The sequence below is a fragment of the Triturus cristatus genome, chromosome 6 (assembly GCF_964204655.1).
Source record: "Triturus cristatus chromosome 6, aTriCri1.1, whole genome shotgun sequence".
Classification (NCBI taxonomy): domain Eukaryota; kingdom Metazoa; phylum Chordata; class Amphibia; order Caudata; family Salamandridae; genus Triturus; species Triturus cristatus.
This window is the reverse complement of record NC_140589.1, coordinates 1863560460-1863587829: the sequence shown is the minus strand read 5'-3', so window position 1 is coordinate 1863587829 and position 27370 is coordinate 1863560460. Positions and strand designations below refer to the sequence as shown.

The window sequence follows — 27370 nt, the reverse complement described above, 5'->3', positions numbered from 1 at the left end:
TTGTTACTATTTTCAAATTTTTCCTCATCTTCATCAGTTACTAAAGAAACTTGAACATCTCTCCCAGGTCTAAGCGTCATACCGAAAAGACCTTGGTGATACCAACCAAGAATATTTAATCCTTTCTTTGCCACATATACTTTCCCCACTATGCTACGATCTTTGAATTTAAGTTCACACTCAAAGTATCCTGACAATTCAATCTTTCTTCCATCGTATGTAACTGGATTTCTATCTGGAGGAAACAACTTGCGTTTACCCCATATTTCATCATACAACTCATCAGTTACCATTGTCATTCTGGCACCCGAATCAATGAGAAGTCGGATGTTTTTGCCATCTACCACAATGTTTTCATAGGGATCAACACAATCGGACTCTTCGTCCTGCACAACCACAATCATGTCCCTGACACCTCTAGAACAATGTTGTTCTTCCTCTGAACTGTCATAAGCCTCTCCATCTTGTACATAATTGATTCTTTCCTTGGGTGTCTGACATACTTTCCCGAAGTGCCCAATTTTATTACATATTTTGCACTTTACATTTTTTGCTGGGCACGGTTTTCCATTAATTCCATGCCTTGAATTTCCACATCTAAAACAAATATTCTTTTGCGAGAAAAAATTATTTTTATACTCTCTTTTTTTTGTTACATTTTTTCCACTAAAATTTTGTTTTGATACTGTGCTTTCATTCACACGTGCCTTATGAATAGAACTTTCATTCACCACAGACACACCACTAGCTTCCTTACGTGTAAGTTCTCTCTGAGCTTTTCTTGAGACCTCAATCCCTTTTACTATATCTATTGTCTCAATGAAATTTGGATTGCGCATAGTGAGCAATTTTTCTTGTACTTTTTGTCCCAACAACGTACCACTATTTGATCGCGTATAAGCTGGTCTGTGAAATTTTCACACTCACATTCTGCAGCCAACATGCGTAAAACCGCAACATAAGTGACTATCGATTCATCCTGCAATTGCTCCCTTGTGAAAAACGTATGTCTATTTACAATTAAACTCGGTTGCACATCAAACTGCTTTTCTAATTTTTTTACCGCTAATTGAAATTCATCTAAGTCCTCTTGATCATGAGGAACGACATATGGTGGAAGGTGTTCATATATAGATTGTTCTTCAAAGCCTAGATTATGTTCTAGCAAAAATCTTTTCCGCTCTGGTCGATATCTATTTCCACCAATTGCCCCTAAGTATTTCGTAAAGGCTCTATACCAATTTCTCCAGGGCACAGGGGGATCACCCGTTGTTTGTAGAAATGGCGGAGGAGCTCCAACATTTTGCTTATTTGCCATGACACTTAAATTTAACATCAAAAGTACTAATGCTATATTGTGTTTATACTCCAAAATGTGCTTACCATCACAAATTACTAGTTGCAAAATAAAAACACTAAACTTTATAAAAGAAAACGTTGAATATTAAACAATACTACTAATAACTTGTAGAAATCACGGACATGCAAATATTCCCCTTTTTTTTTTAAATCTATAAATTAATTAACACTTTTAACTTTGTACTCCTATAAATTTCCCTTTTTTTTTTTACAGGTAACTGGTGATGAGATTTTCAAACTAACAATACTATTGAGGTTAATTTGTCTCTCTTCTTTCTTCTCTTTTTTTTTTAAAAACTGTATATGTATATGGACATTCTGTTAATCAGTTAACATTCTAGTGGTTGGAGGCAAAACTAGTCCTTCCTTGATTTTCAATACTTTGCTTTGGGAAGTTACTGTGAAGAAAACAACATGGGAGTGACCATATTTCCTCCTAGGCAGATGGCTGTTAACTCCAGTAAGTAAAAGGTTCTATTTCCTCCTTTCCATTAAAATAAATCCAACTGGCGTTGTGTTCGTGGCCACAATGCTAAAACACTCGAATCCCCAAATAGTATCACATTACACTTCACACGGCAAGGTAATTTAAAAGCTTTCAGCACAGCGTTAAGCGTTTGCAGGCAATTATCTTCAAGCTTCACTTAACGCGCATTAGGTGACTCTGTTTACACAAGAAATTCCCTTCACGCTTGAAAAAGCACAAAACGACAGATTGATTTATTTTTTTTCCCCAAAGAAATGTTCCTGCTTGCCTTTACGCGCACTCGCGCCCTTCCAGCTTTTGAATGATGACAAGCTGTCTCGCGCTTCACTTCACAAGCACCGATGACTTTATTTGTTAAGTGTTTTCACTCACACAGGGATATCCCTTCACGCTTGAAATGGCACAAAACGACAGATTGTTTTATTTATGCCGAAGGAATCTTCCTGCTTGACTTTACACACACGCGCGCCCTGCCAGCTTTTGAATAATGACAAGCTGTCTCGCGCTTCACTTCAGAAGTACCGATGTCTTTAATTATTAAATGTTTTCACTTGCTCTGGAGATTAGGCCAACTTCCAAGTGAACGATCATTGCTGCAATGCTAATTTACTTAACACCGTGTCTAAATCTTCTCCCAACACATCGATCACTGTCGAGGCACCTCAACAGATACTCGTTAGGTGGAACTTGTTAGACTAATGATAAAATGAATTACCCATTACACATCATATGTCAGTCTTGTCTATACAAAGTAGCTGTAACCAGAGTTAGCCCTCCACTCGTTTTTTCTCTTTTTAAATCTTTAGAGACAGTTTTTTTTCAATTTGCCTTGCCCTATGTTTGAAAGAGTGCTGTTTTTTCCTTTTGATAAACGCGCTAAGCAGTCTTAGTCCTATATTTAAATGAGTCTGTTCACTCTCTTGCGTGAAAATTTCTTGGCTCACTTTTGATAAATGTATCTAAGATATACAAGCCTGTACTTCTTTGTCTGCGAAGTCTTCATCTTTTGGATCTCCTCTTTTCTACTTCTTTCTTTTCTTTTGTTTTTCTTCCTTGCGTGGATCCTTGCTGTGGCTAGATTGTCGCCAAATTGTAATGAAGTATTAATGAATGTAGGACATCAAGCAGAGATACTTCATGAAGAGTGTTTTTAGCCACAGCTGCTGCAGACCAGAGCAACAGTCACCTCTGGAACCTCTGAGCTACAGGCTCACAGAGTACATTCCACATTCCACAGACATGTCATCTTGATGGAATGAAAGCAAGATCACAACAACTGTCCCTAAAGGCTTCATAATTTGTTGTTTCTCTTCGTTGCTCCTGGCTTCTCAATAGAATTCACTAAATTGTTCTTATAACACTTTTGTATCACAGCTCTAATAAAAGATCACAGGACACCCTCTGCCAGATGCTGACACTGGCTCATCTCACACAGGAGGCACGTCTTGCTCTTCTCAACAATGTATCCTGTTTTTATTTACCACCATAGATGTGCTAAAATGTCCAACCCACCTCACCGATTATAAATACTCTTAAAACTACTTATATACTGTTTTCCGCATTGTTACAGAAGAAGCTGCTTTCTAAGGCAACACAAATTGAAGCTTCCCCCTCACAGCACCCAGCACTCACCTCTCACTCCGCACTCTACCTGCACATGCACCTCAAAGCTGCTTCAGAGTATGGCAAATGGAAACCGCAGTTCTGAGACCCCAGGTGTCCTCTTTACCCCTCTAAAGGGGACTGAGGCCAAGGTCGCTGCGTGGGGACATTGGGATGCCTGAGAGAATGAAAAACCCATTCAACTTGTAACATGTGCAGAACGACAATCTGGTAGAAAGCCGTTCGAGAGCTGGTAAAATCCCTGTAGCCTTGCCACTTTCAGCAACAGTGACGCCCTTCAACTGTTGATCTGGCACCTGTCATAAATTCAGCTGGTGCGTTCACTATACAGTGCGTGCGGCGCGTTCGGCAAAACATCAGTGGCAAGCATAGAGAGTGGGCGGAGCACACAGGCACGAGCACAATCCAGAAATATATATAGTGGGCTGGGAGAGTGGGCGGAGCACACAGGCACAAACACGATCCTGAAATATACAGTAGGTTGGGAGAGTGGGCGGAGCACACAAGCACAATCCAGAAATATACAGTAGGTTGGGAGAGTGGGCGGAGCACACAGGCACAAGCACGATCCAGAAATATACAGTAGGTTGAGAGAGTGGACTGAGCATACAGCCACAAGCACGATCCAGAAATATACTGTAGGTTGGGAGAGGGGGCGGAGCACACAGGCACGAGCATGAGCCAGAAATATACAGTAGGTTGGGAGAGGGGATGGAGCACACAGGCACGATCACGTTCCAGAAACATACAGTAGGTTGGGAGAGGGGACGGAGCACACAGGCACAAGCACGATCCAGAAATATACAGTAGGTTGGGAGAGTGGGCAGAGCACACAGGCATGAGCACGATCCAGAAACATACAGTAGTTTGGGAGAGTGGAAGAGTGGGCGGAGCACACCCTGGAGCACGATCCAGAAACATACAGTAGGTTGGGAGAGTGGGCGGAGCACACAAGCACGATCCAGAAACAGACCGTAGGTTGGGAGAGTGGGCGGAGCACACAAGCACGATCCAGAAACATACAGTAGGTTGGGAGAGTGGGTGGAGCACACAGGCACGAGCACGATCCAGAAACATACAGTAGGTTGGGAGAGTGGGCGGAGCACACAGGCACGAGCACGATCAAGAAACATGCAGTAGGTTGGGAGAGTGGGTGGAGCACACAGCCACGAGCACGATCCAGAAACATACAGTAGGTTGGGAGAGTGAACGGAGCACACAGCCACGAGCACTGTGCTGGGATAAAGAACTGGTTTCATGCTAGTCACACATTGAGAATTCCAAATCCAGTGGATAACAAGGAAGGAGAATATTTTGAGGATTCAGAAACTAGTTCTGAATCGGATGCTGAAGAAACAAGAACAAGAGAAATTCCTGAACGGGGGAGTCGGAGCAAAATTTGACCTTTGCCCCAGAAAATATTCCCTTGAGAAACTCCACAGCGAAAAACCACAAACTCGTAATTTCTGTTAATCAATATTTGTTTATCTCGAATTTCATTGTAACTTATATTTGCATTTGTCTCATCAAAGTTTAGAATTTCTGGATCAATTTATTTAAATCGCAGAACATCATATTTACCTATTCTGGCTATCTGGGGTTTCTCTATTTCATTGGCTCTGCATAACCGGATTTTGTCGTCAATTGTCCGAATAAAGCAGGCCAAGGCTCAAAGTCCGAAAGTCCTCTGCTCAGCATGTTACAGTCCCAAAGATTGCCAAAGGACCAGAAGTCGTGCTAGCATCCTTCATCGCCTGTGGGGTCAAAGAGGGTGTGCAGTCATAGTAACCGCCGAATGCATGAACCATTTTTGGGCGGAAAGTGTTCGTGATTAGCTAGTGGCAAACATCCGATTTTTAGTCAGTCCGGGTTCACATGGATTTTGCTGTTACGTCTCCGGTGATGATTTAATCCTGATGTTGCAAAGTTTCGATTTTTACTTGTATGGTTCTTTTGTTCATTTATACCAGTTCCTAATGTCCTGGGTCTTGGCAGTCCACCAATATCCTATCCTTGACAGGGACAGGGTGTATAGAGGTTGTTAGGAAGTTCACGGAGCCAACCGAGTCTGCGCAGTAGACTTCGCGCTTCACGAGACGGTGGCCACTTCTGAACTTGGTTTCTGCCGCCATATTGCGTTAGGCCCAGATATCAACTTAAGCGAAACAAACACAAAAGAGTAATTAATACAAAGAAATGATGCTTCTAATGTTATACCCTTACTAATCCCTTTATGTATTAGTATTTACCTAGCATATAGCGACATTTAAAGCATTATATTCACCTTTACAGTCCTCCACGAAGATGCAAACATCACGGAGGCAACATAAATTATGCAATATCTAATTACCACATATACTAATATTAATATGTGTACATATTTTAGTTATTAGAGTTATTTTGCCATGCAAATTGCAAGTTCCCGCGTGTAATTTGTGTATGCAAATGGTTTGTTTTTAAATATATCACAGCACCCAATTAGTAAATTATAATAAGTAGGTTATTCAATTAATACTTTCATGCAAAATAGAGGAGGTATACAAAAGGTTGCTCTACCTGCTCCATCAATTGCATTACAGACACGTAAGAGAGACAAGGCGCCAGGACCGGATGGTTTCACTGTTGAGGTTTTTTTTGCATTTATCTCACTTGCTAATCCCCAAATTGAATAATCTTTTAAAATCCTTTTTACACTCAGATAAATCCCTTGGCTCTTTTGCAGATGCCCTAATTTGCCTTATTCCTAAGAAGGTAAAGACCCACAATATTGTAAAAATGATCGACCTATTTCTCTAGTTAATATTGACTATAAAATGTTTTCAAATGCTTTGGCTTTACGCCTAGAATCTTATCTGCCGGATATGTTAGGAAGGGAACAATCGGGCTTTGTTAAAGGTCGTCTTCTTACAGATAATACCCGTTTATTTTTCCATGTTTTGTCCAAATCCCCCCATATTCCTTAGCAGCAATAGCCCTTGATGCTGAAAAAGCATTTGATAGAATGGACTGGCCTTACCTTTTTTTCACACTTGAATGGTTTGGTTTCGGCGCCAAAATCATATCTTTAATATCAATTCTATACTCTAGCCCACGCACAGCCGTATGTGCAAATGGTTGAACATCTTCTTATTTCAACTTAGGTAGGGGTGTCAGACAGGGTTGTCCGTTATCTCCTTTCCTTTTCAATTTACCCCTAGAGCCTTTTCTATCAAAAATTCGTCAAAATAATGATATACATGGATTTGAATTCAAAGACACTAAAATTAAATTGACAGCTTATGCTGATGATGTTTTACTATTTATTTCACAACCTCAAACCTCGCTCCCCGCATTCTAACATGAGGTTGATTCCTTTGCAGCTGTGTCTGGATATAAGTTAAATGGAGATAAATGTGAAAGCTTACCTTTAACAAAATATACTTTCAAAGAAGACTTTCTTATCTCTGGTTTTACATGGAGCTCCCAGCAGATTAAATACCTAGGTTTACAATTTACTCCCTCTATTTCAGGCACAGTCTCCCGCTGTATGGAAAACTGCTTACAGAAATTATCTTCCTTATCCACCAGATGGCACCCTTTGTATTTGTCTTGGTGGGACTGTCTGGATACTATAACAATGATGATGTCCCCTATAGTCCTTTTCACAATTTCCTACATTCCAGTATCCATTTCCCTAATAAGTTTTACAAAAATTAACTCTATATTATCTTCTTTTTTATAGCGCAACAAAAAGTCACGTATGTCTCTATCAAAATTAATTCGTCCAAAGTTGGAGGGTGGTGTCAATTTCCCTGATTTTCCTACATACCACAAGTATTTTTTACACTGTCAGGCATCTAGGTGGCTAGCGGATTCCACCGTACAATCTCCCCTATTGGCTGAAATTGAACGATCTTTTATATCCCCTTTTTCATTTCAAGAATATTTATCTTTTTCCCGCACCCCACAATCTGCATCCACTCCCATACTTAAACATACATCAAAAATTTTAAATTCCAAATTTCCTTTGGGACCTATGGATTGGACTTCCTTTTCTAACTCCACAATATGGCACAATAACATGATCTTGATTCGTGATAAACCTTTATATTGGAAATCCTGGAGGAAATGGATAAATAATACCTACAAAATGAGATTTAGTCCTTTTCGCAAACTTGCAGACTTTTTGATCTACCTACATCTTACCTCCCTAAATATCTCCTTTTGAAACAGGCCATTTTGGACGCTCATGTCAAGTATATATTACCAGACTCTCTCAATGCTCATATACCCTCCTCAAATAATAATAATCTACATACTCTCCTACGTCTTAATCCCAAAGCTTCTGTTATTTATAATTACTTACATATTCCAGTTACACCACGAGATAAAACTAAGGTGGAAATATCATGGGAACATGATTTAGAGGTTTGCTGGCCCACGATACTATGGAATAAGATATGGACTAAAATTTGAAAACCCAGAAGAGCAGTTAACACCAAACAGACACCTTTCTTTGTTTACAACAGACTTTTATTATCTCCGAGTACTGAATGCAACACACGATGAACTCTCAGATACCTGCTGGACATGTATTCGCCCTCACACGGATCTATACCACTTACTTTTTATGTGTCCGCTTGTCAATAATTTTTGGGGTAAGGTTTGGACTCAAATCAATTAAATTTTTGGTTTCAAGTATCCTTTCTCCACTTCTCTCTCTCTTTTTTAAAAAACAAATTCTGTCAAAAAGAAGTACAGTTCTACAGTCAGAAAAAAAAGAACAAAACATAATAAAAAAGAAAAACACAAAACGATGGGAGCTCTCCTAAGCTATTTCATATCTGTATATCCATATGACAATCAGCAAGCTTTAACCAAAAGTTTTAAAGCTCTTCTAAACAGCCCCACATGGACCTGTATTTTGGTAGGGCTTGAGTACCCCTTGCTTTAGCCAGCGCTTTTTCCCTTTTCCCAGTTTTCTTAAGGATTAGCCACCATTCTATCTCCGTAGGGGGTTTAGGAGAGATCCAGGCTCTAGCTATCGCCAACCGGGCAGCAACCAGCATAATTTTCAGTGTAGGCCTAATCCGACCACAGTCTTCCTTGTACCCTAACATCTTTTCGGTTGTTGAAAGCATGAGGTCTCAGCCAAGTCTATATTTAATTGTCACTAATATCTTATCCCAGAACAGCTTTAAGGAAGGACACATAACAAACATATGAACAATGCCAGCCGCATATAACCCACATTTAGGGTAGTTCTGATGTGTCCCTCGATGAATCCCCCCCATACAGCCCCACCTTGAGACCATCTGGCAATCCTTTCAGGTGTATAGTAAAGTAAGCAAAGTGTCTAAAATTGCTGCAAAGAGGGAGTTTGCTATATACGGGGGATAGAGAAAATCTCATTTTAATGCCCTGCCATATATATACAGAATCTCTAATAGTCTTAAACCACACGCGTTTAAAATAGTTGGGGTCATGAATTCGATACAAGAACATCTGGCTCCCACCCCCAAGAACCAACCAATGCCAGAAGTCCAATTGCTCAGGGTTCAAGAGACTGCGCAAGCGACCAACAAAAGCAGCCGAAAAATAAAGTTTAAAATAAGGGAGATCTAAGCCACCTTGATTATAAGGGAGCTTCAACAATCAAATAGCATGGCTTGACTTCTTATAGCCCCATATGTAGCTGCTCAAAACTCCATCTAGTTTCTTAAAAATCCCATTAGGAATTCGTAGTGGGATGGACCTAAAAAGATAAAGGAACTTGGGAAGTATCATCATTTTTATAACATTGCATCTACCTAAGATGCTAAGTGGAAGCTTGTGCCACACCTTCAGTTGTTTAGTAACTGTGGTTAGTGAAGAGACATAGTTTAGTGAATGTATAAGCTCAATTTTGAACGAAATTTTTACCCTGAGATATGTAACCCTCGGACAGGCCCCTTCAATCGGAACTTCCGGTTGAAAGTTAAGCATGACTTGAGTTTATTTGCTATTCAGCTTATAGCCGGAGAAGCATCCAAACTGCTTAGCCTCTCTGTTAATATTTTCTATAGCCTCCTTTGGCTTCTCCGTAAAAATGGCTATATCATCGGCATATGCCGTAAGTTTGAGAGGACGCTGTTCAATATTCAATGGGCAAATCAGATTGTTAGCCAGCAGTGCTCGAATAAATGGCTCTATATAAAGAGCAAATAAGAGCGGAGAGAGGGAGCAACCCTGCCTCGTGCCGCACCGGATAGAAAAGGGGATAGTTTGAACATTTGAACACTGTCGCATAGCCATCGGGTTGTGATCCAAATCCTCAACCAGTTTTCCGAAAATTTGCCTTAACCCCAAATACAGTGAGTGTTGCCCGGAGATACTCCCAGGCCACCCGGTCGAATGCCTTTTCTGCATCCAATAAGACCATGCCCAGTTCAGTTTTTAGCTTCCCCGCCACGTCAAAAGCTGCTATTGCCGTGTTAACATGGGCAGTGGTATCTCTCCCATGAATAAACCCATGCTGCTGGGGAAAAACCAGGCTGGCCATCATTGGAGCTAACCGGGTGGCCAATTTCTTAGCAAACACCTTTGCATCTGCATTAATTAAAGAGATTGGGCGGTACGAAGCCCGTTCCTCTGTAGCTTGATCTTAAAAAAAGATTATGTTGGCCATATTCCATGAATATGGAACTCGTCCCGTGATCCCTACTTGAGAGATTACATCATGCAGCACCGGGCCCAGAAGGCTTTTGCAACACTTATAGAGCTCTGCCGGGAGTGTATCATCCCCAGTCGCCTTCCCTGATGATAGCCCCCCTATCGCCTCCAAAACCTCCTCCACTGTAATCTCATGCCCTAATAACAGAAAATCTTCTTCTGTCAGAGTCGGCAGATTACTCCCTTGTAAGTAGCTCTGCATATCAGTTAAGTCTTGTACTGGATCTGGGGAATATAATTGCTGATAGAAAATAGAAAACTGATTAGCTATCTCCTGGGGGCATCTATAGAGAATGCCACCCTCGCCTTTTATAGCCTTAATCTTAGTTCTAAGGCAGTTATCCATAAATTGATGAGCTAAAACTTTCCCTATCCTATCCCCATATTCATATTGTAGTGTCTTATGTTTGGTAAAGCAAGCAGCTATTATCTCTTTTAAAACCCTATTTATCACTGCCTTCTGCTCCAGAAGAGAAACATACAGAAGATATTGGTCTGGCTTTTGTAGACGGACGGCCTCGGCATGCTGAAGTTCACAGCTTATAAGCGTTTGATAAGCATCTTTGGTTTGTCTCTCCCGTTCACTATTCTGTTGGCGCACGAACTGCTGAGTGACTCCCATGATAAATGCTTTCTTAGCAACCCGTACAACCCAAAGCGAGGCAGACCCTATATTACCTGTAAGGTATTCCAAAACAATGTTATAAATAAAAACCAAAAACTCAGAATTTGTAACCAAATACCGTGGAAAGGTAAATAAGCGAAATAAGCGAGCAGCTTTAGGAGTGGAGTTAGCCCGAAAAGAAAAAATTATGGGGTTGTGGTCAGATGTAATCCTAGGACATATCTCCATGTCTGCCCCTGTCAAAATAGCACCTGAAACCCAGCCAATGTCGATCCTCGAGTACTGCAGATGTGGCGCAGAGTAATACGTATATCCCGGCTTATTTGGGTACAAAAAACGCCATGCATCCTGCAGTGAATATAGGCGCCCAAGTTCTAAAATAGAAGCTCTCACCTTCATCATTCTTAGGGCAAGTGGCCGGCTAGTAGAGTCCATACCATAATAAATAACACAATTAAAATCTCCGATCAAAACCACCACCCCCTGCCATCCCACTAATTCTAAACAGATTTAACCAAATATAGTCGGATCATCGACATTGGGACCATATAAAACACAAAAAACATATCTCACAGTATTAATTTCAATTTGAGCAATAGCCCATCTCCCTCTTTGATTTGCTAGAACTTTGTGAACTAGACAGTCTAATGTTTTAGACACTAAGATAGCAGTCCCCCTGATTGACACATTTTGAGAGGTACATACTATTTTCTGAAATCCCAGCTGTTCAAGAAAACCCTGGTCTTGATATGCTAAGTGTGTTTCTGTTAAAAGTACTAAATGAGGTTTATATGCCCTAAGCTCTTCTCGCACTAGTTGGCTTTTAGGCCCCCTATTCAGTCTAGACACATTCCAAGATAAACACCTGATCAATGCCATACCCGTTTAGTTAAATTACAAAACCTCAAAGCAAAAGTAATAGTAGCCGCTGAGATCCCACCACCTATGATAAAACTGCAAACCTTCTTTTTGACTTTTTCCCTATTTATACCCCGCTCTCTCCCTAGGATACCCTTTTCCCCACTCCTTGAAGCCAACCTACCCATCCCCTCCCCTCCCCGTTTCATAAAGAAGGAATCACCCTCTCCAACAGCTGCCGCTGAATATGGCAGCTTACGTCTCAGCCCCCACAAAGCCCATCCCCAGCTGGCCCCTCATGAACATAACAAAAGGAAAAAGAGATATGAGCTGGCTTACCCCCTTACTACCCCCGTAGCCATCCAGGCCCAGTCTCCATATAATTCTAATCAGCTCTTCCCCAAACCCTTTTAGCCGAGACACAAAAACAGAATGTAAAAAAAACCTCCAAAAACAAGATGCAAAGATTGTAAGATTCAGCATAACCCAAGCAGTCCGCCAAGTGTTCATGCCAGATCTTCAAGCCGTCTGCCATTTTGTTAGTGCTAACTTAGCCTCCAAATCTGAGCCAAAGAATAGTGGCTCTCCATCTTTAATAACTTTCAATCTTGCAGGTTCCTGCAGAAACACTTGAGCCCCTGTCGCTTTAAGTGGGTCAATAAGTTGTCTAATTTTCCATCTTTTTTCCATAGTAGCACAGCTTAATTCAGATCTAAAGAATATTGATAGAGAATCCACTGCTACTAGTGAATTTGGGCGAGCCTTAAAGGACAATGCTTGTCTCAGCAAAAAATTCCCCCAAAAAATCGAAATGGGGCGAGGATACCGGGCATTAGGCCTCTGTGTAGTGAAGGGGAGCCTGTGTGCTTTTTGAACTTGACAATCCCAGTCCCAGTCCGATAGATCCGGAAATGCTTTTTGAAGAAGTCAGACCACAAAGGCCCGGGGATCAGCATCCTCCTTACCCTCCGGCACCCCAAATAATCTTAGGTTATTCCGCCTTTGCCTGTTTTCCAGTTCCTCAATTGTAGCTTGGCAAGCCTGGAGCTGTTGATCATGTGACTGGATGTTCTGCGCAATAGAAGTGACTGACTCCTCTGTCTCTGCTACCCTGCTTTGTAGCTCTGTCACATCCTTTGTGATGCTAGCCACTGTACCCGTTCCTTCATCCAGTGACAACTTAATGTTGAGATAGTCTGCCCTAACCTGCGCATGGTGGTCCTGAGCTTCACGCCGTTGTTCTTGCAAGGCCTGAAATATTGCTGCCAGTCAAGACTCCTTTGCCATAAGCTGTTTTCCTTCCGTCTCGCACTCAGTCCCCAATGAGGCTGTCTGTATTTTGTTAGCCAATTCCTCGCTGGGTCCGGCCAGACTGTCTAGACTGCTCTGAATAGAGTATCCTGCCGAATTAGTTAGGGGATAGGTCGGGGATATCTCTTGCTCTGCACCTTCCTCGTTATTTTCATTGCTGGTTGTACTCCCGGTTCCTTGACCCCTTGCTAAGCCAGAGCCAGACAGGCGAGAGATCAGTGCCATGACCTCTCCCTTTGCCTGTACCCATTTCCTGAGTGGACTGTTCTCAAAACCACCCCCTCGGCGGGCTCCAAAGCTATTATATAAGCTACCCCCTTGTGGGTCGATAGATTTCTTGCGGGGTTTAGTATTGTAAGGGTTCTTCCCCTATTATCCTTTTTCTTTTGATTCCCCACTAAAGTATTGTGGGATTTATGTGAATCCTCTTGATAACTCCTTGAGGTTGCAGCCTCCGCCGCCACGCCAGGCGTATTTAAGATTGACCAAAAGCATCACTTTGGCTCATTTGTCTCATTTGAGTATCATCTTTAGACCCATCGGCCTCAGGGCTAAACACTTCACAGTTGTGGCTGATGCTACAGGGACTTTATCCATTAATTTCCCTGTTGATGTGCGGTCCGTCCCCCTCAGTGCCACAGCTCCTCGTAGCCGGTATTTCTATAATATCATCCACTTCAATGGCCCAAGTTTCCCGGGTCCGCGCTCGCCCCCTGATCCAACCGTACAGGCAACTCACCCCCAACTTCAGGCTCCTCTTCTATACTTTCAACAGAGTTCGGCGATAGCTTGCTCTCAGCAGAATCAGTCTCACTTTCTCTAGCAGTCGCGCTACAAAGTAGCGATGCAAACACAATAGCATCCGCTGTTTGGACGCGGAGCTCACATTCTGATATCAGCTCAGCCACCTTACCTACTTCTAGGAGCCGTAATGCAGGTCTGCCGGGTTCTTGTCAGAGCAACTTTAGCTCTGCTCTTCAAGTTGTCCTCTCCCTGCAGGGGGACTTGTAATCCCGCTATCCCGGTAGCACGGGCCGTTTTCACAGCGTTCTTTGGCGGTGCCATATCCCACCTTAACGCTGTTTCTCGTTCAGGGAAACGCGGCCGGTAGACTCCCGATTCAAAGGAGCAGCGGGAGCTATTCGACCAGCAGACTCGCCAGCAGACCCTCCGCCAGTGCCGCCAGAGACTGCAGCTGAGTCCAAGCTCACCCTGCCGGTATTTCGTGTGAGTAAGCCTGTCCCTTACATCACCGTGTCAGCATAGCCAGCCGGGACCTTTGCGGAGCTGCGAGACGGGGCGACGCTAGTCCGCCATCTTCCCCCTCCGATAGGTCCTTTCTCCACTTCTCACATTTTTGGGGGAAGTTTATCTCCTATCTGGGCGGAATCTAACTCTAGGAGCAGATACTGTGGATTGCCTGGGTCTGAGACCTGACTCTTAGGGATGAAGAATGCTGGAATTTTCAAGAAAGATCATAAGTAATTTGTTGACAAATTTTTCTAACAATTTAGTCAGGCAGGGAGAATGGAGATAGGCCTAAAATTAGATAAAACATTAGGGTCCGCTGTTGGCTTTTTCAATTACGGTTTGACTGTTGCCAGCTTCTATGTCTCAGGAACCAACGCTGAGGAAAGAGAGGCATTAAGAATGGCTTTAGTCATAGGATGTATGGCCTCAATAGCTTTGCCAATGACAGCTGGGGGACATGGGTCAAAATGGGAGTCTGATTTACAAGTTATATAGCTTGTTTCGATTGCTGAAGAGAAATACGTTGAAAAGCAGCCATTTCAGCTGAGGATGGGAAATATCCTGAAAGAGGCAGTGAGAATCACCCCACCCAACCTATCAGAATTACTGTTAAAGCCCCTTCGGATAGTAATGATATTCTCCTCAAAACAATTGGAGAGATTGTTGAATAATGTATGAGGAGGAGTAATATTTCTCCTAAAGGCTTTGGGTTCAAGAAATGACTTGGTGATCTGAAAAATCTTCTTGGGTCATTATTAACAAACTCAATTTGAGAACTGAAAAATAACTTTTCTAGCCTCTTTTATCAGGTTGTGATACTGTCTCAATCAAGTTAATATCTAAGTTTGTGTTCCAACTTATAATGATTCCTCCACTCTTTCTTTCAAGCTGCTTGCAAGAAAGCTTTCCTTTTGCCAGAGAGGAAATAAACCATGGTGCAGAGTTAGCAAGGCTTTTCCGACCAGGCTTCATTATAGGAGCATGCTCATCATTTGCTTCTGCAACATTAGCAACGTTAAGGTAATAAAAGACTCCTGTACAATGCAGTTTCCATGTAGTTCTTTGATGGCAGTTCACAACTCACTGTGCTAGATTACGATTGTAACTTATGCACTGCAGAGTAACAAAAGTATCTCTGTGACAAAGGCAGCTCGCTGAGCTATGGGCATATTATACTGTTCCGTGATCTGCATGGTATATGTTCTTTGCAGCAGGCATATTAGTCCTCTATCCAGCAGGAATATTAATCACCAGAGTTATCTTGACACTTTTATTGTTGCCTGAAAACTACTGGATATGCGAGGAACTCTGTAGTGCTTTTAAAACTGCTGCAGTGCTCCAAAAGCAGCGCCCAATAACAAAAGCAGCCCTACCCTCCTGGCCTCCCACGGAAACGCCCGATGCCCAGGATGGCCAGTGCAGCTTTGAAGAAGGGTGCTTAAAAACTTGAAAAAAGAGGTAAACAGCCAGTTTCTCTGTGAAAACTTCATACTAACCAGACGTTTCTCGTCCCTCATTAGGCCCAGAGTCAGTGGCAAACCCTGTCAGCAACGGCAGTATTAATATAAGGATGCCCCCTATGAGTGCCTAACAATCACATCTACTGAGCTAAGTAAAATGTTTTACTTACTTTGTCCAACAGGCTGCAATTACGGACTTGTACCTTTAACCAAATTTTCAAAAATATGTACTGAGCCCCTCGCCAAACAGGGTGTACATACAAATTGAATTTAATTACAATAATGCACCTTATTACTAATGTAGGTAAATATTTATGTTGGTCCTTCCCCTCTTTTGCAGAGTACCCCAAAAGTTTTGCTTTCCTCTTTCTTCTCCTACTAAACCCATTTTTGTTGGCTACTAGGAATTTGTGCACCTTTTCCCTGCTAACCAGTGGTAAAGTGTTAGTGCTGTCTGCCTAAAACACAGCACAATTGGCATCTACCTTATTGGTACATTTAATTTTCCTGTAAGTTCCTAGGTAATGGTACTACATGTACCCAGGGCATGTACATTAAATGCTCCTAGTGGGCCTGCAGATCTCATTGTATCACCCACTAAAGTAGCCTTTTAAAACATGTCTCAGGCCTGCCACTCCAGTATGTAGTGCCATGTTAAACTGCCATTTCATTCTGGCAAAGTAAACTTTTTGCCAGGCCTAAACCTTCCTTCTTAATATTTATAAGTCTCCCCTAAATTAGGCTCATGGGGCAGGGTGCATTACATTTAAAAAGTAGAACAGGGACACATTCCTTGACGAGATTGACAGGGCCTTTGATACTGCTATTCCAAGATTTCCCGCCTATACTATGCTTGGACTCCCCAATTCATTGACCTTCCCTTTGCGCTCACTCAAAGGCAAACAGATCACCCTAGCCTTCAACGCTGCTAACCGGGTTATCTTGGCGGGCTGGAAGACTGACAGGATCCCAGATCACTCCCACTGGCTGCTCCAGTTGTGGTCCCTTCTAGGTATGGAGCGGTTGTCCATGGCCACCCTGGGGACAAATCTGAATACTCTATGGTGTGGGTGCCCTTTATTACAATCTTATTCTCAGAATTCCGGGAACTAACTTGTCCTGCCTACTTGCGGCTCCTGAAGTTGATCCCTGAGAGCCCGGTAGTGGATCAGGGCAATCGCCCCTAACATAATCGCCTTTACTCCAAGGGGACTGATATTGTTATAGTAGGTATGCATGTGTAGGTCCCAGTACACGGGTGGCTCACCAAGAGGGAGGAGGGGTGGGGTAGGGGAGGGTATCGGGTTCATATGTTTAGAATTTTGGTTAGTTCTCATTTTTCTTTTTTGATCACTTAAATGCAGACCTACTTGCTCTCCATGTGCTACGGTGTGCCCTGGTAGCACTGTCATATAGGCATGTGCAGTGTCTTCGCCCCGGCATTGGTTCTTTTCTCATGATGTTACATTTATCACTCACTTCATGATGGATTGTAGGCGACATGCTGTGTTACTTTACGGTTTAGTTGCTCTGTGGACCATTAACCATGCTCTCTATTTTTTGTTTGTGAAATCACCGGCCCACAGGATTGTAGGCAATAATGCACTGTACTTTTTTGTCATGTGTTTTGCCAATAAAAAAACGATTTAATTCGAAAAAGTAGAACAGGTGTACTCAGGTTTTTGTTCACTGTTGTAAGGCCTGTCTCTCCCATCGACTAACACTGGGTTATTTATCACATTTAATAAGTGCTGACTTTTGATTGGGAGAAGATAGAGATATGCAGTTTGCACTCAAATAAATTGCAATTTAAAATCCTCTTTAATGGTGAAGTTGAATTTTGAGTTACAATTTTGAAAATGCTGCATTAAGAAGGTTAGCATTTTCTTGTCCCAACTAACTGTGCCTTTCTGCCAGTGTCCTGGGTCACATCACTGGGAGTTTGTGTATTGTTTCCAGACAGTAACACTAAGGGAGTTGAGGTAGAGATGGGATGGGCCATTCTGACAGGATATCTGGGGAGGAGCTGTGCCCAGCCTCACTTACACTTTAAAGGGCATTACCTACAGTACACACAAAGGAACCTGACACCGGGCCTGCCATGCCTTTTGTCACCTCCAGACAGTTGACCAGGGGATGAACTTTCCAGATCCAGCTTGAGGGTAGGACAGGGAGTTCTGCCACACATAGGCTGGAACCAGGTATAACTATTGTACCTCCAGAGCCACTCAGCAGAACAGTCCTGTAAGATTCTAAAGGACTGCCATGCTGCTTAAAGGACTGCCTTGCTGTCTGACAAGGAAGATAGACCTGCTTGTCTTCATGCCAGGCTAGCCTGAGTGACTTCAAAGGTTACTTGGCTGACCTCCTGTGTGAGCTACAGAGGCACAACAAGCTTCAGAGGTCTCCCTACAACTACCCAGCAGCCATACTCCCACTAGACCTGTCTGCGCCCTGCTGTTGGCCTCTGTAGGAGTGAGACCTGATCCCCAAGCGATGCCCCCCAGGTCCTGGACCCTTGACTGGCATAAGACTGTACTCCTCTTGAAGAAAAGATGAGGTGAAAATCCTGAAGTTTGGGCTCCTTACGACCGTGAACAGGCTAATTTGCGCCAAGACTCTGCTGCCTGCGACAACTGCCAACACAAAGCTCTCCTGAAACCTGCTCTTCGTGCTGACAGTGACTGCCGATGGTGACCGCCAACTATAGTGTAGTCCCAATAGTACCCTGTCAAGCAGGACCTATGCTGTTTACGGATAACATATACTGTGAGTCTGGTGGCAGACTGACTCCGTACACCACTGCCTCATATGTTAGCCTATGGTTTGCATTAGCTAGCTCGCAGTGCCACTAGAATCTTCGGTTATCAGAGAGATTCGTTTTTGGCAACCTTAGAACACAATAACCTCAGACTCTTGGAAATAATATACTACTTTTCACCCAGTCACTCATGCATGCTTGTTTTGCTCAGAGGGATACATAGAAGAAACAGTTGAGCGTTTTTACAATAATGATTTATTGTACCGTTGTTCTTCTCGTGTAAAATATGTGCGCTGTCAAAACTGTAACGCAGTAGCAGAGATATAGAACCAGCAGTACAGTGAATAAAAAGGAATAGTATTGTTCTACCATTTTTCAATAGTCATGAACACATACATGAACATGAAATGCATTTATAAAATAAAGTGCGTACTCCTAAGATGCCTGACTAAATGTACCTAAGCGTACCTAGCATGTTGAGTAGGTGCTACAGAGCCTAAGCTTAAGAGCCTATGAGCCTATGAGCCTAAGAGCCTATGAGCCAAGAATCCCACTAGGCTTTAGCTGGAACCCCATACCTGAATAGTGAGAGTGTGGGACTTCGTCCTGGACTTGAGCTGGACAACCCGCAAGGGATCGTCAGACCACTGTCAGCTGGAGCGATGGCATGCCGGAGCTGCAGCGTCTCTGGTCAGTGTGTCGGTCTTGAAGTCTCGGTTCCCTCCTGCTTTCTGATAGCAAGAGGTGCTGTATTTATACAGTCTATGTACGTGTGTTACCCATTGTTCAGTATGAGGATGACGTTGGGGATAAAACCTTGTGCGTCGATGGGAGAGGTGAAGTATTTCTCCTGGAGAGTGTACTCATCAATCATATATATGTGCTAAGGATAACGTCTTAGCAATATCGTTTGGGAAAAACCCACCCTCGGCATGAAACTAAGTGAAAGGTTTAGTCCATAAAAGGCAGCAGTCCTTATAAGACGTGATGTCCCTATAAAGCATTCTGTCTTTATTTGGAGTTATGTCCTTATAAGGATCGTCATATGAAATAATGGGAGCTGATGTAGGGAAAGTGTACGATGTTCCCTGGACCGATAAGAAATATAACACCCACTCCACCTTATACTTAACAATAATAATACACATTTTTGAAATACACATTTATAAAAGCGTCAGTGCATAACATTATCAAGTAGTCATTTAAAATGTTTATAAACACGTTAAAAAATCATTTAAAAACAGTTTAAAAAACGAGGAAATGTGTTCTTTGGTAATGTTTGACATTGTTGTAAAGTTCTCCAAATCACAGTTCTAAATGAGTTCGATCACACAAGTTGAACTACTGTAAGCGTACTTAGAAGGCCATGCTTTGAGATAGAAAATGTCAATTTGAAAAGAGTTATTTTGAAAAAGATAGGGAAGGAAAAAGTCCCATATTCGTTCCCAGCACACGGTGAGCCAGATTCAGATTAGAAGTCCTGGCTGGGAGACATAACATTATCGCTGCCTACTACAGCAGGGGACAAACATTGCAATACCTTGCATAGCACGTCAAGTGTGCATAGATGTAACTCCTCGTTGCCAGTAGCTGGTGTGTAGGCTTCCGGTACCGGATTCGAAACCTCATTATCAATGCTGGAGCTGAAATGTAATTCAGTCGTGAAAGGCACCTGCGGTTCCTCAAGGAAGGCATGCGTCAAGATGGGAATACACTGGGGACAGAGTTGTGCATGGGACCACAAAGGTTCCAGCCTGTAGTCTAAGTCTGCTGGCGTCTCCGTCAGAGGCGTCAGACAGATGTTCAACTCGTATTCGCTTCCCCAGAACAGGCATCGGAAGACAGGTACGATGCAGTCCTCAAAGACTGGTCTGAAGGATAAGAACCAAGAAGCACTTAGTTCTCATAGGCGAGGTGCACCGAGATGCTGTATCATGCACTCACGGTAATGTCTTTCTAGGAGAGCTTTTGCAATCTGGCTGGCGGATGGTCCGTCCAATGCTCAGCAGGTAGACGATAATCAGGTAGACCCCCGAAAATGCTTCCAAACACGGATTGTATGAAGTTAGGAATAACTCTGGTCTTAAATAGGGGTATAATGCCACTCGTATCAGACATATTAAAGATACGTCCCACCATTTCTACGAAATGTAGGGGGCAGTTGGTGCGGATTAGTGCCTGTATCTCTGTCGAGGTCCTTGCAACTTGAAGTTCAAAGGTTTCTTGAGCGGAGGTTAATGGCACGGTTTGTTGTAAAAGCATGGCTTTCATTCTGCTCAAAGCATCAAACTGTATCAATGAAACATTCAGTGAAGGCCATACTAGCGCCTCCCTGACTGTATTTGTCGAAGGAAACAATACTTGCATACAGCAAGTAACACAGGTGTTCATGGTGACCAGCTATGCAATGCCTGGAAGCATGCCACAACAACCTTGATTGTTCAGCATCAAGTAACTCCCATTCGAAAGTAACTCGAACACTGGCGTTATCATGGCAGCTGGTGTTCCTTTCATGTGGCAAGACAGATTTGAAACTGAACCATTACATGCTCCGTGCAAAATGAAATCTTGGCATATGAGAGAACCGCTCAAAGCGCTCTTGCAGTTGGTATCACTAAGAAACACTTCTCGATCCCCACTCCGGCATAGAAATCTATATGATAAATCCCAGGATTTCTTAATGTACTCTTTACCCAATTTTTCATATGTGCCTGCCTGACTTTGCTCAAGGCAATAGTGAAACTGAAATGTAGTGAACGTACAGTGATTTGGCCGTGGATTAGCCACTCAGTTGATGGTAATTCAGCCACTGTAAATGGTAGTCTGTTTTTTTTTTCTATGTCCTCATATTGCCAGCTCTCATGTTGAGACTCTTCCTATCTCTCTATTCTGATTGTGATGACCATCAGAGAGAGGAATGAGTACTACATTATGGAGAGTGCCGTTTCTGATACCCGTCCCCATTTCTCTGTACCACCCTTGAGAATAAACACTGGGAACTTCAGAGCCGCCGGCACGTTGGCTTAATCATTAGACCCGCTTGTTTTTTCTTTCCATTCCATGAATAAAGTCCAGACCTTATCTCTACTCCCTGGGTCACAGGCCATATCTGATTCACTTGTTACTATGATGCTTTTTAAAAGTTCAGCAAAGAATGGGGGGCTCCTCAGACTTCCACTTCTTGCATATGTCATGCCTTGCAAGTAAAATCACATAAAAGATAAGTTTGGAAGCAACATCTTTCCCCACCTTTTCCTCTTGCGAGAGCCCAAAGAACACCAAACAAGGGCTTACCTTGATTTGTTTACCTCCGAACTCTCCCAGAAAATAGCAGACCTCCGACCAGAAATTTGGCATTCCAGGAACATATGCCTGTCATCGGCTCCTTCTATCTTACATCTTGGGCAGCAGTATTTATTACCTGTAACCTTTGTTAACTTCATCAGAGACCAGTAAACTCTGTGAGCAGTAAATAAATGGTTACGCTTAAATGAGGCTGGTTTCACAACTGCTCGTAACATTTCAAATGATTTTTCCCATCTGATTTCAATTTCCTCCTCATTAAGCTCCTCACTCCATAATTTCCTTACATCGGCCTCAAGCGTATCTTCTGCATCTAAAAAGGCCCAATACCAGTAGAAGATTTCCTTCTCCCAGTGCTCTGTTCTTGTTATCTGGTTTAACTTAGGATCTTCCTCCTCCTGTGCCCAATCTTGTGCAACCCACCAGGAGCCCAATTGGTAATATTTAAACCTTGTAAGCTTTCCCTTAGTCAGATTACTAAGCGTCTCCCAGCTCACTAGACCTCCCTCTTTCATAAGGTCTGCCCAATAGTGAATACCCCCATCTTTTAGCGGTTGACTCAATTGATCTTTCAAACATGTAGGGGTCCCAGTTGATTCCCAAATTGGTGCCCTCATAGAATAGTAAGGAATTTTCATTTGTTTCCGAACATACAGCCATGTTCTTAATGCTGTACTCAGAATATTTAATCTAACCTTTTTGAAAAATTTTGGGTCACCATATTTAAATAAAAAGTTTGTTGGCCTCGACCCACCTCTCCAAGCATTGCTGTAAACAATACATCCAGAGATGGCCCATCTGGCTTGTTTGCTAACATACGGAAGTTTTTTAAATGGAAAGCGTAACAGTACACAAGCAGATCTGGTAACGCCAACCCCCCAGCCCCCAGTTTCCTCCTCAATTTCTTCCACCCTATCCTTGAACCCTTAGATGCCCAAACAAAACTGCCAATTTTCCCCTGTAATTTAGCTATATCTTCTTTTTTAAAAGACAAAGGGATTGAATTAAAAAGAAACGTAATTTTTGGGAGTATAACCATTTTTATAAGGTTTACCCTACCATAGATGTTTAACGGCAGGTTCGCCCACCTCAACAGTGTAGATGAAATCTCCTGACTTACTTTCTTCCAATTTTATCTTGGAATATCTTCCAATTTCTGTGTAATAATTACCCCCAAATGTCCCATTCTTGTTTTCGCTCCCTGAATGTCTGTTTCCTGATTCCTCTGCATAATCTCAGTTTTATCTATATTGACTTTATATCCTGAGATTAAGCCAAAACCCTCAGCTTTTCTCATTTGATTAGGTATTGCCTCTTTTGGGTTAGTTTTGGGCAAATCATTGTATCTGCTCTAATGAAAATATCCAGGGGTTCTATATATAAGTTAAACAAGAGTGGAGACAATGGGCATCCCTGTCTTGTGCCTCTTGTTATGCTGAACCAATTTGACAATTCACCATTAGTCAATACCTTGGCTCTGGGGTTCTGATATAGGTTTTTCATCGCCCTCACCAAATTCTCTGGGAAATTAAACCCATTGAGAACTTCCCACATATATCTCCAATTAACTTGATCGAATGCTTTAGCAGCATCTACTGCTACTACTGTCAAGGGTATTTTTCCTACTTCGGCAATATCAATAGCTCCTATCATCTGTAACGTAAGCTCGTTTAATTGCCTTCCTGGAATAAAGCCCCTTTGAACAAGATGCACAACCTCTTTTATCACCTTGGCCATACGTGCTGCTAGGATACCTGAATAGATCTTATAGCCAACGTTTAAAAGAGGTATCGGTCTATAGGAATCGACTTTCTGTGGATCTTTATTGTGTTTGAGTATTAAGGTGATCGTGGCTTCTGACCATGTGCTAGGGATGTTCTCTCCCAAGATATATAATCTATTACATAATGACGCAAATATGGGTACTACTATATCTAGCAGGGATATGTATACCTCCATCGGTATGCCATCTGGCCCTGCAGCTTTCCCCCTAGCCATTTTTGTACACTGTTTCTTCACCTCCTATTCTGTTATCTCCTTTCCCAGAGATATTTTCTGTTCTTCAGCTAACTGTGGGAGGTTTTCCTGCATTAACCATTCATTGATACCCTGTGGGTCTGGAAATACAGTTACTTGATACAGTTCACTCATCAGCCCTCTAGCTTCCCTCAGTATGTCCGCATTTGCACAGAGCTCCTCTTTAAACTCTTTATTATATTTCTTGCTCTGTCTTCTTTACTTTTCCAGGCCAACAGAGAACTACATTTTTCACCATAAGCAAAATGTTGAAGTTTGCTTACCTTCCATTTCTCGAGTAGTTTTTTATCCAGCTGGGCCTAGAATTTGGCCTGTAGATCTTCTAGATCCTTAACTAGGGTAGGGATATTACTTGTGCCTTCGAGGGAGGCTTTCTGTAAAGCTTACTCTTTCATCTTCATCTCCCTAGTTCTACTATCTTCATCCTGTTTTGCAATCTTTCTTTTCTCCCCAATTATAGAGCTCAAAATTCCTCTTAGATAAGCTTTAAACGCATCCAGGACCACTTGCTCATTTGTGGAGCCAATATTCACCCGAAAATATTCTTCCGTTTTCTCCTTCGAATCTCTTATAGCGTCTTCATCTAATAGAATCGTCCTATCTAACGTCCATCTCCTTTGCTCCTCTCTTTGATGGATGTTTAGAGACATTACCACTGCCGAATGGTCAGATAGAATTGCAGGGGAATGCAATACTGTTTCTATATCTGCGTAGAAAGCTTGGTCTACGAGAAAGTAATTAATGCGAGAGTAATATCTATATTTTTTGCTGTATTACGTGAATTCTCTTGTCTCTCCATTCTTACTGCGCCAAATATCTACCAAATTAAATTATTTTATCATTTTTTTCAGTTTGGCAAATGCTTTTGGGGGAACAACATATTTTACCCTTGACATTCTATCTAAATCTTTGTTTAAGACCAAGTTAACCTCTCCTCCTAGAATTATAGGAGCTTCTGTTTCTAGTAGACACGCTTCAAGCTTTGCTAAGGGCCCCTGGTTATCCTCACTGGGTCCATAATACGCTGCACATATCAGGGGCTTATCCTGTACCAAAATATTGGCCACTATCCACCTCCCTGTATCATCTGTTTCATATTTTACAACCCTGATTCCTCAGATATTTCTAATAATAATGGCCACTCCTCTTGTGCTCCCCTTTTGATCTGAACACATCACCTCCTGCCTCTCTAAATGTGTCTCTTGTAGGAGGAGGATTTGTGCTTCGCTTTTTTAAAAACAATTCCACCACCCTACGCATCTTTCTACCCCCTGAAGCCGATTTACATTCCAAGTTGTGAAGCTTGTTTTTTTTAACATTTTCCATTTTCATTTCTGCTAACTTCATGACCTTCCCCCTCTCAAATCTACTTTGAAAATCATGTTTAATTACCTTATCGTTCTCCTTCCCCTTCAAATGCAATGTTCTGAGGACAAAATGTTTTTTTTTTCTTTTTTACCTCTATGCTCCCCACCCCCTGTGGCCCCCACCCCTCCAAAGGAAACCCCCATTTTACTCCCTGGGTGCTATAACCCGCCCTTCGTGACCCCTATTTCCCGGGAAGGAGGAATACCAATACAAAAAAACGACTAAAAAAAAAGAAAAACAATAAATGGATAGTCGACTCTTATATACATACTTAAGACCCTTTCACTACACTATACTGCACTATATTGCCTACCCAGTAAAGCTAAACACCAAAGCTCAGTGCTCACCCCTCCATCTGAGCCAGAAAGGAGCCCACTTCTTCTGGGTTGTGGAAATTGTGCATCTTATTGCACCACATTACCTTTAACATTGCTGGAAATGTCATCTGCACCTGAGCTCCGTTACTCCTAAGCTCACTTATTCGAGAGCCCAACTCCCACTGCCTTTGCGTCATTCTTCTACCCAGGTCAGACCTTATTTGATAACTAAAGTCTTCAAACTTCAGTACCCCCTCCTTCAGTGCTCTTCCTAACACCAATTCCTTGACTGCATATGTTTGAAAGCATACTAAACTTTTCCTCGGCGCTTTCCTGGCAGGATTTACTTTAAAGGGATCCCTATGAACCCTCTGAATTTCCTCTTCCAATTCAATATCCGGGCTGTCTTTCAAAATACCATTCCTCAATATGCTGCATATGCAAGCTTTAATGTCTCCCTTCTCGGCACCCTCTGGTACCTTAAGAACTCTCAAATTATTACGTCTCGTATGTGTCTCCAACTGTTCCATGTCTTCTTCTAGTGATCTATTCAGCTTTTTTAACATCTCCAATTCCTTCGTATTCTTGGTCATAGCTTCCGACAAGCCTTTCACTTCCCGTTCCAAATCCCCAGTTCTTTTTACTATTTCGTCAAATTTCCCTTCTAAAGTCTCGCATTTATCCTGGATTTCTCTCTGATTACCTTCTTATATCTCAAACTGAGTCAGAATATCCTTTCTTAGAATCAGGAACATTTTGGATATCTGGTTTTCAACCCCTCCTGCAGCTCCAGTAGCTTCTGCAGCGCCTGATGGGCCATCTGTAATCATGATTAACCGTGTGTCCAAACCCGTAGCGGGATAAATCACCGACTTTACTGGGCCCTCTGAGTTCTCTAAATTCTCTTTTCCTAAATGGCAGTCTGTCCAGCTTTTCAATTTGCAGCATTGTATATTTAGCTCCCCTTTGTGCCATTTCAATCTGTGTATCAAATAGATTATATTCTGAAAACAGAGACGTACCGTTTATAAAATGCCAAGGCACAAGGCCTACACACAAAGATTGTAGCGTCCAGCTCAATAACATAGAACGTAACTGTGATTGGCCGTGTTGTAATATGGCTAAATCCTGTTCCAGTATATTAATAACAGAAGATACAATGTTGCCCAATGAATATACTCTGGAGGTCAAAGTTGTTAACCCATTATCCACCACAGCAAAAGCTTTTTCTAAATGAATACGGTCTATTTTCCGTATTCTCTCTGCGGCATCTTGTTGGGAAATCTTACAGATTTCATTATAGGCAGCATAAATGCCTGCATGTATGAAACATTTTTGATGTTGTTTCCTAGGTCCTAGTAAAAAGTCCCTAAGATCCATGTCTTGTGAGAGTAAAGATAAGTGTTGTTTCACTTCTGCAAGTGTTGAGGTTTCTAGCCATTGGAGGTACAACTTCCCAACACTATACAATGTTACTACCCCTGGATGCATATTGAGTCCCTCAGTGATGTGTAGGAACCTTTTATGACATGTGTTTGAGTCTAAGGGCCAAACCGCCCACTCCTTCCAATTGGGGTCTGTTATATTGTACTTTAGAATGTCATCAATTGTTGCCCCTTCCTTTGTAGAAGAATTCTGCCACCCATGGTTTGGTGTTGGAAATTTAGGAGTGTTCAGCTCCTTCATCTTGGCTATCCTAAGACAGGATGTTGGTTGCACAGTATCATTTAAAAAGATCATCTGCTGTGGAATAAGGCATGCTCTCAATAGTGCCTCTGTACCCTGGGCTTGCCAGGCCCTTGACTCCCAAATCGACTTTGTGTCAATATCTTCTTGCTATAGGTCAAAACTCTGTTCAGAAAAATGGGCCAAAAAGGAAGCAGAGTAAATCTGTTTAGTATTTGTTAACATGATTTTCAG

At 42.3% G+C, this 27370-nt stretch overlaps 1 protein-coding gene across 1 annotated transcript in view; it reads left to right on the top strand.

The window, feature by feature from the left end:
• Positions 1-1703: 1703 nt before the first annotated feature.
• The window catches only part of LOC146822224 (antileukoproteinase-like), a 371091-nt gene continuing 345424 nt past the window's right edge, over positions 1704-27370 (top strand). The window contains exon 1 of the mRNA XM_085609438.1: positions 1704-1819. Coding sequence (XP_085465564.1) covers positions 1774-1819 — 46 coding nt within the window. The 5' untranslated portion in view covers positions 1704-1773. The remainder of the gene's footprint in view (positions 1820-27370) is intronic.